This window comes from Pan troglodytes, chromosome 13 (genome assembly GCF_028858775.2).
Source record: "Pan troglodytes isolate AG18354 chromosome 13, NHGRI_mPanTro3-v2.0_pri, whole genome shotgun sequence".
NCBI classification, from domain to species: domain Eukaryota; kingdom Metazoa; phylum Chordata; class Mammalia; order Primates; family Hominidae; genus Pan; species Pan troglodytes.
Window position 1 is genome coordinate 112,339,943 of NC_072411.2, and position 13,000 is coordinate 112,352,942.

The 13,000-nt window shown below is 35.3% G+C and overlaps 1 protein-coding gene across 8 annotated transcripts in view; it reads right to left on the reverse strand.

Annotated features, from left to right (window-relative positions):
* Positions 1-13,000, reverse strand: part of KANSL1L (KAT8 regulatory NSL complex subunit 1 like) — a 149,888-nt gene that overhangs the window by 77,051 nt on the left and 59,837 nt on the right. For all 8 annotated transcript variants that reach the window (XM_009444180.5, XM_516062.9, XM_016950419.4 and 5 more), the window contains exon 4: positions 5,384-5,581. In XM_009444180.5, coding sequence (XP_009442455.1) covers positions 5,384-5,581 — 198 coding nt within the window. The remainder of the gene's footprint in view (positions 1-5,383; positions 5,582-13,000) is intronic.

Consider the following 13,000-nt stretch of genomic DNA (forward strand, 5'->3'; position numbering starts at 1 on the left):
AGGGCTATAAAGCTGGTATGAAATAGAACTAGAATTCAAATTCAGGCCTAAATCTAACAACACACTGTTTCTCAATATTTTTCCTAATTCACAAATATCAGAGTTTTTTTTTAGCACCTAAGATTTCACTGACATTTGTCCCAGACTTAAATATATGTAATAAATATTAAATTATATAATATGTATAAATATTATTCTCAAAACAATCACAATTATAATAAGCAAAGGCCACATAAAAAGGAATAGTACATTTCTACAAAAGAATGACAACTATTTTCATTACACCTGTAATCCACGTTCATCATAGAAGAACTGGAAAATATAGAGACATTTTAAAAATGAAAAGAGAGTCATCTGTAATCATACTTCAAAGAGAAAACCAGAGCTAACATTTAGGTATATATTTCTCCTTCCACACTGAGTTTTCTGAGTATATGTAAGCATGAGTGTACATTCAACATGCACACATATACTTTTAATTAAATTATGCTACATCAATTTTCTAAAACCTGGTTTTCCCACTTAATATAGTGTGACTAACTTTTTAAAAAATACAGACGTAGTTCAACATTTTCATTACTGCAAGATACTCTATTGTGAAATAAAGGGGTATATGAAATAATTATTTTAGAATGCTTCATTTGTATGAAACTAATAACATGCTATTAGAAGTGAGACTAAATAATATAATAAAATTAAGCCTAATATTTTATCCCTTCAAAAAGTCTTTCATGAGAAAGACCTTGAAATGTTTTCACCATTTATTTTGAAGATAGTATGCACCTAATGATGTCATTTTAAAAATTATTACTCAGTTTTTAGATTAAAGCTCATTTTTAAAATCACCAATAGAAATGGATTCTTTATCCATTTAGCAAGTAATCATTAGTCATGCAAATAAATTCTGAAGTATCTCATATCTTCCAGTTGGAAACACTAAAACATTCCTGTCATTGTTCCACCTCCAAAAAACATCATCTAAAATCTTTTAAGCCACTGGACGTTGCTAATTGGATATATGTGAATAATGGGCCAGGAAGGGGGAAATTACAATCCCTATCTTTACCCTAAGAATCAGCCTATTCTGGCCCCATAAAATCTCGCATACCCGAGTCATATGGGGAATAGAAAAGTCACAGAGAAAATGTGAATAAGAAAAGTAAAATTAAGAGAAGCATAATTTGAACTCTGAAAACAAAAACTAATCAACTGTAAGTTAAAACACTAGCTATTCATAACAAGATTTATAATGTAAATACACCAGTAGCAAATTCATTTTAAATCACCTAAAGTAGAAGTCCCCAACCCCCGGGCTGCTGATGGGTACCTGTCCATGGCCTGTTAGAAAACAGGCTGCACAGCAGGAGGTGGGCAGAGGGCCAGCAAGAATTACCACCTGAGCTCCGCCTCCTGTCAGACCACCCACAGCATTAGATTCTCATAGCAGCGCGAACCATACTGTGAAGTGCACCTGCAAGGGATCTAGGTTGCTGCTCCTTATAAGACTCTAATGCCTGATGATCTGAGGTGGAACAGTTTCATCTCAAAACCATCCCCCCATCCCCACCCTGCGGAAAAATTGTCTTCTACAAAACCAGTCCCTCATGCCAAACACGTTGGGAACAGCTGACCTAAAGTACTAAAAACAAGGTATTAATACTTTTCAATTTATGAACTATATATTATCTAACAATGCAAGCATTTATTAATACTATGAATCAATGTTATTTTTTTAAATGATAGTCTACAACTCAATAGTGCCTTTATATTTTAACTTCCAACTCTAACAAAACTACTTTAGTCAAGCCAAAAGATTATGAGTGAACAGTTACATATCAGTAGATTACCCTAAGAAAACCATGCATAATAATGGGCTTGCCATACCTACCACTTAACTCACTCCTAGACTATCTTCCTCAACAAGTTTTTTTGTTTGTTTCAGACAGTGTCTCGTTCTGTCATCCAGGCTAGAGTGCAGTGGTGCCATCTGGCTCACTGCAATCTCTGCCACCTGGGCTCAAGTGATCCTTCCACCTCAGCCTCCTGAGTAGCTAGGACTACAGGTGTTTGCCACCAAGGCCAGCTACTTTTTGTATTTTTTGTAGAGACAGGGTCTCCCTGTGTTGCCCAGGCTGGTCTCAAACTCCTGGGCTCAAGCAATCTGCCCACCTTGGTCTCCCAAAGTGCTGGGATTACAGGCATGAGCTACCATGCCTGGCCAACAAGTATTTAAAAACAACTTAAGCTTTTAAAACTTGGCCTATAAAAAGCATTATTACCACATTTCAAGAACAAATGACTTGTTCATAGGCAATTTATTAACAACCTCTACAAGTAATTGCTGCTGCCCTTTCTGCATCTTTTACTTCTGCTCTCTTTACATAGAGCCATTACTGCTCTCACAACTCTTGGTTCCCTATACTATCAAAGGCCCTGACAGTTTCATCAGCAATGAGACCTAAAATGATACCCAGGACCAGCTTCATGGGCATGCAACCTGTGCACCAGGCTGAGCGCAGATGGAGGCTATGCTTGCTTAGTGCTCTGCTGTCACTGTCTTTAAATTCATAACTGTTTTTAACAAAGGGCTCCACAACTTCATTTTACACTAGGATCTGCAAATTAGGCAGTTCTGATGTCATCTCAGGTCCAACCTAAAAAAACTGGGGATATCAAGGAGAAAGGAAAAAGTACAAGAAATCTCTTTTAGAAACGAAAATATCTTAGAATTAATTTAATCAGATTACAATTTCCAATGAATAAGTAGTGACCTAAAGATGGTAAAAGTAGATTTGACTGTGTAAGCAAACGAATTACTCTAGAATGTGAAACAACTAGGATGAAACCGAACAAGGGTTGATCCTATTGGATGAGGGGAGGGAAAAGAAAGAGGAAAGTGGGAATATAGAAATATAACAAAAACTAATTTAAATAAATGCTTATATGGTCAACTGCATTATAATTTGACATCAGATAATTACCAAACAGCTTTCTAAATTGCAAAATATTCATAAGTGCTTTGATTATGCATTCCAATTAAGAAAAACTCTGGGCAATTATAAATTTAACAAATACAGGGTGGAAGAAATTATACCATATTTTGGTTTATCAGGAATAAGACAGTAACCTGTATTTAGTTATTTCCTTGTATGTCAGAAAAACTCAGGAAAATTAGATGCAAGCAGGCATGAATCTGTATAATTTCCCAGAGGAACAATGTAATGATGCAACTATGGTGAAGAATGGCTCAGCTTTAAAGTAAAAAAGTCCTAGATTCAGCTTTCTACATATGGCTAGCCAGTTTTCCCAGCACCATTTATTAAATAGGGGATCTTTTCCCCATTTCTTGTTTTTGTCAGCTTTGGCAAAGATCAGATGGTTGTAGATGTGTGGTATTATTTCTGAGAGCTCTGTTCTGTTCCATTGGGCTATATCTCTGTTTTGATACCAGTACCATGCTGTTTAGCCTTGTAGTATAGTTTAAAGTCAGGTAGTGTACTGCCTCCAGCTTTGTTCTTTTGGCTTAGGACTGTCTTGGCAATGCGGGCTCTTTTGTGGCAACTGGATCCCTTCCTTACACCTTATACAAAAATTAATTCAAGATGGATTAAAGACTTAAATATCAGACCTAAAACCATAAAGACCCTAGAAGAAAACCTAGGCAATACCATTCAGGACATAGGCATGGGCAAGGACTTCATGTCTAAAACACCACAAGCAATGGCAACAAAAGACAAAATTGACAAATGGGAACTAATTAAACTAAAGAGCTTCTGCACAGCAAAAGAAACTACCATCAGAGTGAACAGGCAACCTACAGAATGGGAGAAAATTTTTGCAATCTACCTATCTGACAAAGGGCTAATATCCAAAATCTACAAAGAACTCAAACAAATTTACAAGAAAAAAACAAACAACCCCATCAACAAGTGGGCGAAGGATATGAATAGACACTTCTCAAGAGAAGACATTTATGCAGCCAACAGACACATGAAAAAATGCTCATCATCACTGGCCATCAGAGAAATGCAAATCAAAACCACAATGAGATACCATCTCACACTATTTAGAATGGTGATCATTAACAAGTCAGGAAACAACAGGTGCTAGAGAGGATGTGGAGAAATAGGAACACTTTGACACTGTTGGTGGGACTATAAACTAGTTCAACCATTGTGGAAGACAGTGTGGTGATTCCTCAGGGATCTAGAACTAGAAATACCATTTGACCCAGCCATCCCATTACTGGGTATATACCCCAAGGATTATACATCATGCTGCTATAAAGACACATGTACACGTATGCTTATTGAGGCACTATTCACAATAGCAAAGACTTGGAACCAACCCAAATGTCCATCAATGATAGACTGGATTAAGAAAATGTGGCATATATACACCATGGAATACTATGTAGCCATAAAAAAGGATGAGTTCATGTCCTTTGTAGGGACATGGATGAAGCTGGTAACCATCATTCTGAGCAAACTATCACAAGGACGAAAAACCAAACACCGCATATTCTCACTCATAGGTGGGAAATGAACAATGAGAACACTTGGACACAGGAAGGGGGACATCACACACCGGGGCCTGTCATGGGGTGGGGGAAGGGGGGAGGGATAGCATTAGGAGATAGACCTAATGTAAATGACGAGTTAATGGGTGCAGCACACCAACATGGCACATGTATACATATGTAACAAACCTGCACGTTGTGCACATGTACCCTAGAACTTAAAGTATAATAATAATAAAAAAAAGTCCTAGAAACTGAGTTTGTTTAAGAGCCACTAAAGTCTAAATCAAAATAAATTGTTGGATTTCCAAGGACAGATACAGGATAGACTGGCCAGAATAATTAAGCTTGTGGAGTTATCCACAATAGAATTTAGATACCAAGGAAGGCTTTGGAATCAAAGTAATTGTTAGGAGCTTCCTTGACTTTCCATTTACATAATCATTTTTTATGAACAAATCCATATTCCAATATTATCTTTCACTAAAAATCTTGTTCAATAAATTAGTCAAACAACCATTCAGACATATTAACTGGTACAATTGTTCTCTCTCCTTGAAAAAAATCCAATGATAAACAATTTTGTTAGAAAAAGGATTTTCTAATCCCTGTAAAAATAAATTATCATCCTATAGCCATACCAATTCCATTACTTTACATATTATATTTAAATAATTTAAATTATATTGGTATTATAATGGAGACTGGTCATATGTCAAATATTTTAATTGTATTTAATGCCAGATGGCCTAGTTTAATAACCCATATGCCAGGAAGATACACATATAATGATGTTTATTTGAATAGTTTACAAAATCAATGAAAAGTCATTTCATACCACTGATATCCTTACTTTGACTTTACCTGTTTTTCGATGTTTCGAAGAAGTAAAGTAGGGCTGCTTGGTGACATTTCAAAATCTTGTTCCGGTACAGGATCTTGACACTCTTGGGGAACCTGAGGATTCCCTAGAATGTTTAGTGAAGCTGCTTGGTCTGCAAATTGCATTTGTTTTTTCAAAATATCTTTTGGAAGCTGACATTCTTCTAGGACCACTATCCCCTAGACAAAAAACAATGAGAAAGTTGAAATGAAAACAAACTGATTATTAAGCCACCTTTAATGCTACAATGCACTTGAATCTATGCTTCCACTTATCTCTTGGAATTCAGAAAATATAAACTTGATAGTTTAACTCTGTAAAGAACTGGCTGGTTTAAAACACATGTAGCTAAAATAACATGTATGGTTGATAGGTTGGACTTGTAAAATATTTTCTTAACTTAAATACATGCAGTTTTTTTCTAATTGGTTTTAATTATTGGCATTAAAAGCATGACATATTAAAATTAAAAAAGGCATATTATACACAGAACATGGACATTTCAGATTGAAATCCAGAATATTTCCTGATAGAATCTCCTGATATTTTCATCACTAGCATTGCTATTTGTGCTTTACATTTGAGCACTCCCAATTTTATAAATTAAAACACCAAATTTACAAACATCCAAACAACAATCTAACTCTATCCTAACTCCTTTCAGAGCACCCTAAGGAGCCCTGCCCCTGTTGCTGTCAGCCAGCAACCAGGGATAGGACTGCACCACTGAGAAAAAGTACTCTCTAGGCCAATCAAAGTTCCCACTGCTTTCAGGGTAGCTGTGTTAATAATAAAGACACAAGCTTTCAACTTTGATGGGGTATATTCTGAAATGTAAGGAACTGGGGGAATGAATAGGGATCAAGTTGTCTCTGTATTCTCTGCCTCCTACTCACAAACATACTTATTCCTCAACTGGTTTGCTCGGCTTTCTCCTCCATTCCCCAGCTTCCTCACTCCAACTGTTCTCAACTTTAGGTTCCTCAGAGGCAATGGAGACAACAGAGAAAGAGAAAAAAGGAGTGCAAAGGCATGATCTTAATGGTTTCATAATCAGTTCCCACTGTAAAATTTCTTTCCTTCCTATCTATTCTGCCACCCTTCCTCCTGAAAATAATACAGTAATATATACCATATATATATTACACATACACAGATATGTTATATATATACTGATATTACATATATATTATATACACACACAGGTTTTACATATATAAATATATAATATATATTTGAAAAAATATATATATATATTTGAAAAATGCTAATAAATTCCTATAGGCTAGTTGGAAAATTATTACACTCCTAATGTGGCTAAAATACTATATTCTTGTAATAAAAAATAAACTAACATTAATATTAGTGTGCATTATTTCAAAAATGGAATGAATTAAATGATTGCTGTGGGCCACCTACATCATGCATAAGTCTTATTTATAAGACGGAAATTGCCTATAGATAATAATGTGTTATATATGAGTTTTAGTTTACACTATGTAATTTAGAGAATATATAACTTTAGAATGCACATATTCAGTTATGGTATTAAATGTATATTTTATTATTTTGTAGTAAAATTTTTGGTAAAAGTAGTAAATGCGCTTTTTAAAAAAATCTATATTTTGAATAGTGCTAACATGCTGACTTTTCCAAGGAGAAGGGGAGCCACTTGATCCCAATTACTGTTTTCTTAGAATGAACAAATATAGCCGTCAAGAAATCTGAAGAAACATGCTCAAAAGTTCTTATTTCATTTGGTATTTAAAAAATTAAATTAGATATAATAGATATGGTATCATTAGTCTGAAAAGCTCTTGAGAGTATCCATTCAAAATTTCTACAAGTCTACACACAAAAGGTACAATTTAAAATGTGGAAGCCCCTACTGCAGGATAACAAAAGAAATCTAAGAGAGAAACCATTTGATATAGCCAGTGTTCTCCCAAGAAAAATATTTCAATTTTTTTCTGAAGGTGAGAAGAATCTGTTGTCTTATTAGAAAGTTTGAAGCAGGGAGAAGAGGAAATTTCAAACCTACTCTCACTAGGTTTCTCCACAAGTACCTGCATGTCAAAGAAACACAAGTTCCACCTTATCAATTTAACTGCAATTGTCTTTGGTTTGATTCCAGTTTATAGTATGGGCCAGTCTGTATAGATTAGTCTGATATCAGTCTGTATAGATTAGTCTGATTTCAGAATCCATATTTATAAATCTGCATCTATGGGAAAACTCTACTCTGAATTTCAAAGTTCTATTTCCAAACCTTTAGAATACTACCTTTCTATAAGTACAAAGCCTGCTATAGTTAGTTTAATAAAGAATTATATTTTTAAAATTCAACCAGGGAGGCAGGGCATGGTGGTTTACGCCTGTAATCCTAGCACTTTGGGAGGGTGAGGCAGGTGGATCACTTGAGGCCAGGAGTTCAACACCAGCCTGGCCAACATAGCAAAACCCTGTCTCTACTAACAGTACAAAAATTGGCTGGGCATCATGGCACAAGCCTTTGGTCCCAGATACTTGGGAGGCTGAGGCAAAAGAATTGCTTGAACCCAGGAGGAGGAGGTTGCAGTGAGCCGAGATCGCACCACTGCACTCCAGCCTGGGTGACAGAGACTCTGTCAAAAAAAAAAAAAAAAAAAAATTAAAATTCAACCAGGGAGACTGTCATAGTCAACTTCATAATCTGTTTTTTCCTCCATAAACTACTACCCTGGACAAAACTGTTGGAGTGTGAGGAGAGTGGCCCATTCTGATCCACCACTGCCAAGAATGGAGAGGAAAGGGTTGAATATTTATATTTAATCCTCTGGGGACACAGCAGAGAGTTTCTGTTCTTAAAAAAATTAGTAAAAGGATATTCTGATATGTAAAACAACACAGATAAGAAAGACAAAAAATATTTTTAGAAAAACGAGTTACAACAACTGAAACAAGTCAAAACTCTAGCATAAGATGAAAGCAAATCAACTGTTTCTGAGAAGAGAAATCCTGACAATGCAGGGTCTTCACAGAGAAAACATTGTGTGAAAAAAGAACTGCCTCAGCAACATCTCTATTATTCACATAAATTCACCAAAGTTAATTTTAAGTAAAACTTTAAATAAAAAATTTAAAACACACAAAAGGTACAATTTAAAATGTGGAAGCCCCTACTGCAGGATAACAAAAGAAATCTAAGAGAGAAACCATTTGATATAGCCAGTGTTCTCCCAAGAAAAATATTTCAATTTTTTTCTGAGGGTGAGAAGAATCTGTTGTCTTATTAGAAAGTTTGAAGCAGGGAGAAGAGGAAATATAGGAATCTGTAATATGTTGACAAAGCTGTCGCAAGAACCACCAAAGGATGTTGCTAATAACTGCTTTCTTCTCCTAAAAAAAAAAAAAAAATATATATATATATATATATATATATATATTTTTTTTTTGAGACAGAGTCTTGTTCTATTGCCCAGGCTGGAGTGCAGTGGCGCAATCTTGACTCACTGCAAGCTCTGCCTCCCGGGTTCACGCCATTCTCCTGCCTCAGCCTTCCGAGTAGCTGGGACTACAGGTGCCCGCCACCATGCCCAGCTAATTTTTTAAAAAATATTTTTAGTAGAGATGGGGTTTCACTGTGTTAGCCAGGATGGTCTCAATCTCCTGACCTTGTAATCCGCCTGCCTCGGCCTCCCAAAGTGCTGGGATTACAGGCTTGAGCCACCATGCCTGGCCTTCTCCTCTGAAAATTTGAGCAAAGTTTAGACCATAAGAAGAATGGTAAAGGGGCAAATGATGTGTTTTCTGACTTAAGGCACAAACTAGCACTTATTGAAACAGGATATTTACAAAACAGCATCTCTCAATCTCTTTCCTTTCCCTTTATCTCTAACTTAACTGAGAACAATTTTTTTTACATTTAAAATACATTAAACAGAAAGTTCTATTTCAAGACAGTACTGGCCATCCTTCTCAATTTTTTTCTTACAATAATTCAAGAAGCTGTAAGAGCAAGGAAAGTGATGTTTTTCTTATATAATAACATTTCAACTAAGTTGCATATAAACAACTAAACACTTTGATTAATTCCTAATAAATGTAATGAGAAACTACTAAAATAACAAAAACATTGTATTCTAATGACCTAATTTTGTGGCATGTTCCATAAAATAAACATAATGATATTCTTAAAGGAACAAAGGGCCAGATACACATTTATCCTGAATTAAGAAAAAGGTAAGGTCATATAAGTTATTACAGGGAAGTTTAGATGTCTTTCCTTAAAACAATTTATTCCAGTAGATGTTATATAAACATGCAATCAAGCTTTTAAAAGAGTTTAAACAAGAAGTATACAGTACTGCTTAGAAAATATTGAATATTAAAATATCCTTTCTTAAGTTAAAGGATTATGAATCAGACCATCTAGATTGAAATATAAATCTTATTCATCAATTTAACTGCAAACCCACTTTCTTTGAAATATCTAAATTGTTTTATACTTGACTCATTCTTAGAACTCTATTTGCTATAAAAAACGTGTGAAATTATATCCTTTATGGAAAATGATCAAAGAGGAGAGATTATGCGGTGATCTTGAAACGACTGGGAAATTGTAAACTGAAGGCTCTTGTAAAGATAACAGTGAACAATGAGAAAAAGTAACTAATAAACTTTCATCGGGAAACACTTAGTGAATGTGGTTCCCTCAAATCTCACAGAACTAGTAAGCCTAAGGTTTTATGTCTATCCTTCTTCCTGCCTTCCTATAGACACCACCACTAATTGCTACCAAGTATTAAACATACTTCATCACTTCCTAGCTTTTGTTCCTTTTCTTGTATAACACATACTTTCTGCTCCTTTAAATACCATACTACTTTGTGATTCCTGAAAATGATCATGTTGTTTCACACCTTCAAACCTGTAAAAAACGCCTTTTTCTAGTTCCATTGGTTCATCAAAAAATTACTGTTCATCCCCCAAAGTCATACTGAGATGTCACTTTCTTCTTTTAATGTTTTCTCTGACCCTCTTACCCATAAGTATTCTCTCTATGGCCCTTCAAATATCTTAGAAAAACAGGTATTCTACTTAAAGTATAATTTTTTAAAAAAACAGGTATTACCGAATATATTACATATATTGAAACGATTATAGGTTTTATCTCCCTTACCAGAATATAAACTCATGATAGATAGAGCCTAAAATTTATTAATCTTTGTGGATGTGCAGACCCCTAGGAGAGGCTAGGCAAACTACATGGTTCAAGGACTCTGATCCCTTCCCTTCTCAGCTTTTTCCTTTTCAGACCTATCCCTATCAACCTTCAATATTAGATTATCTCCAGGATGTCTATAGTATGACCATATAGAATACTGTTTCCCACAAAAACAAGGTTACAAATAAATATTTAGCAATATTTAGATTGCATAAGAACTCATTTGTATCGCTGATTCTTTGGGAAAACAGATCACAATGAACATTCCCACTTGGAAATGTAAAGAATAAAGAATATATGTCAGCTATTGGTCTATATTAATGCTAACATTCTGCTGGACCAATATTGTGAGAGCTTCTTACCCTAGGTGTATGGCTTAATTAGGCCCTAATTTGTGCTTCCTATTAAAGGGTTCTTTCTATTCACTGTTCTCTATGGCTCCTGAATCAGCCTGCTTCTTTCTTTTATATTACCTTCCTTGGTAATATAAATTTAAAATGTATATTGGTAATATAAATATAAATATAAAGCTTCTTTCTTTTATATTACCTTCCTTGGCAATATCAGTAAATGTTTTTGACTTCTTTAGGAACTGCAAAGCTCTTAACCTGCTTCTTGTTCATAGAAGGTTGGCGTCCTAAGGACTGGTTTAAGTCTTGGCCAGTAAAAGGCTTTTTATAGGCCAAGCTTGTAATTTCTTTGGTAGAACTCACTCAGAAACTCAGAAGGCTTCCCATCTCTCTGTTTTCAGGCAGTTCCATGTACTGACAATCACACCCACAGTTCTCTGATGCATTCTCAAAGGATATTTCTTTCACCCTCTAACCCCTATACCTACCTACATACTCCTTTCTCCTGTTCCTCTTTCTCTGCTTCCTTGTGGGGATTCTCATAAGCTATTAAGTTCTGATGGAAAATCCACATTCTTAATCTTCCTCCACTGCACTAAGTGTAATTTTATCCAGCTCAAAGGTTTTGCAGAGGATGGTATCCTTAGTCTGATATTTAGCTCCAAATCACTTTGGTCCTTTATTATTCAAAGGTTTTCTCAATCCTATCTCTTATCATATAAAGTGTAGAGAGAGGCAGTTTTGCTAACTTCGTAAGGCCTTGAATTTCTAGAAACCTATTCCTTTTCATTTATGTTTTTAAGCAGGTTTGAAAATGACCTAATTAGAAATTATCAATAAAAAGCATTATCACAAAGTAAAAGCCAATGTAAAAGCCAATATACAGGACAAAGTCTAAGCAGAATATGGTCAAAGACAGAATTAGCAAATTAAAAGACAGTAAAGAATTCCTTGTGGTACAGAGAGACAAATGAGATTAAAAAATTAAAGAGTGGTTAAGAGACATGAAAAATTTGTTTGAACCTCTCAATCTATGAGAATTTCACAAAAATGGAAGAGAAAAAAATTGACAAACATACAATATTTGGATGATAGTAGCAGAGAATATGCTAGAATTGAAGAAAGATGTAACACCTTGGACTAAACATGGACTCTGGGCTGGGTGCAGTGGCTTATACCTGTAATCTCAGCACTTTAAGAGGCTGAGGCTAAGAGGCTGAGGCAGGTGGATAGCTTGAGCCCAGGAGCTTGAGACCAGCCTGGGCAACATGGCGAAACCCCATACCCACCAAAAATACAAAAATTAGCCAGGTGCGCTGGTGCATTCTTGTAGTCCCATCTACCCAGGAAGCTGAGGCGGGAGGATCGCTTGAGCCTGGGAGGTCAAGGCTGCAGTGAGCCGTAATCATGCCACTGCACTCCAGCCTGGCCAACAGAGCAAGGCCCTGTCTCAAAAATATAAAAGAAATTAAAACAAATGAATGTGGACTCTGAAAAAAAAAACATGTCTACACTAAAACTTACAGATGAATATATATAGCAGCATTATTCATAATAGCCAAAAACTAGAACAACCTAAATTTCCATGACCTAGGAAACAGATAAACAAATTATAGTACAATCCTACAGTGGAATACTGCTCAACAATAAAAAAGAAAAAATTACTTATATATACAGCAACACAGATGAACCTCGAAAGCATTATGCTAAGTGAAAGAGCAAAATAGAGATTAATGTTTTATTATTTGACTTATATGAAATTCTAGAAAAGGCAAAACTATAGCAATAGAAAACAGATTAGTGGTTGCCAGAGAAAAGAGCCTGAAGGAAAGAGATTGACTGCAAAGAGGAAGGAATGAAATTTTTGAAGGTTATAGAAATGTCCTACATTATGATCATGGTGATGGTTACAAGAGTAGATATTTGTCAAAATTCAGTGAACTGTACAGTTAAAAATGTGTACTCTGAGTACCAAGCAACATAAAGATCCTTTGATACCTGTAAGAATGCAGAACATCAAATAAACAAGAACATCTTTTTTC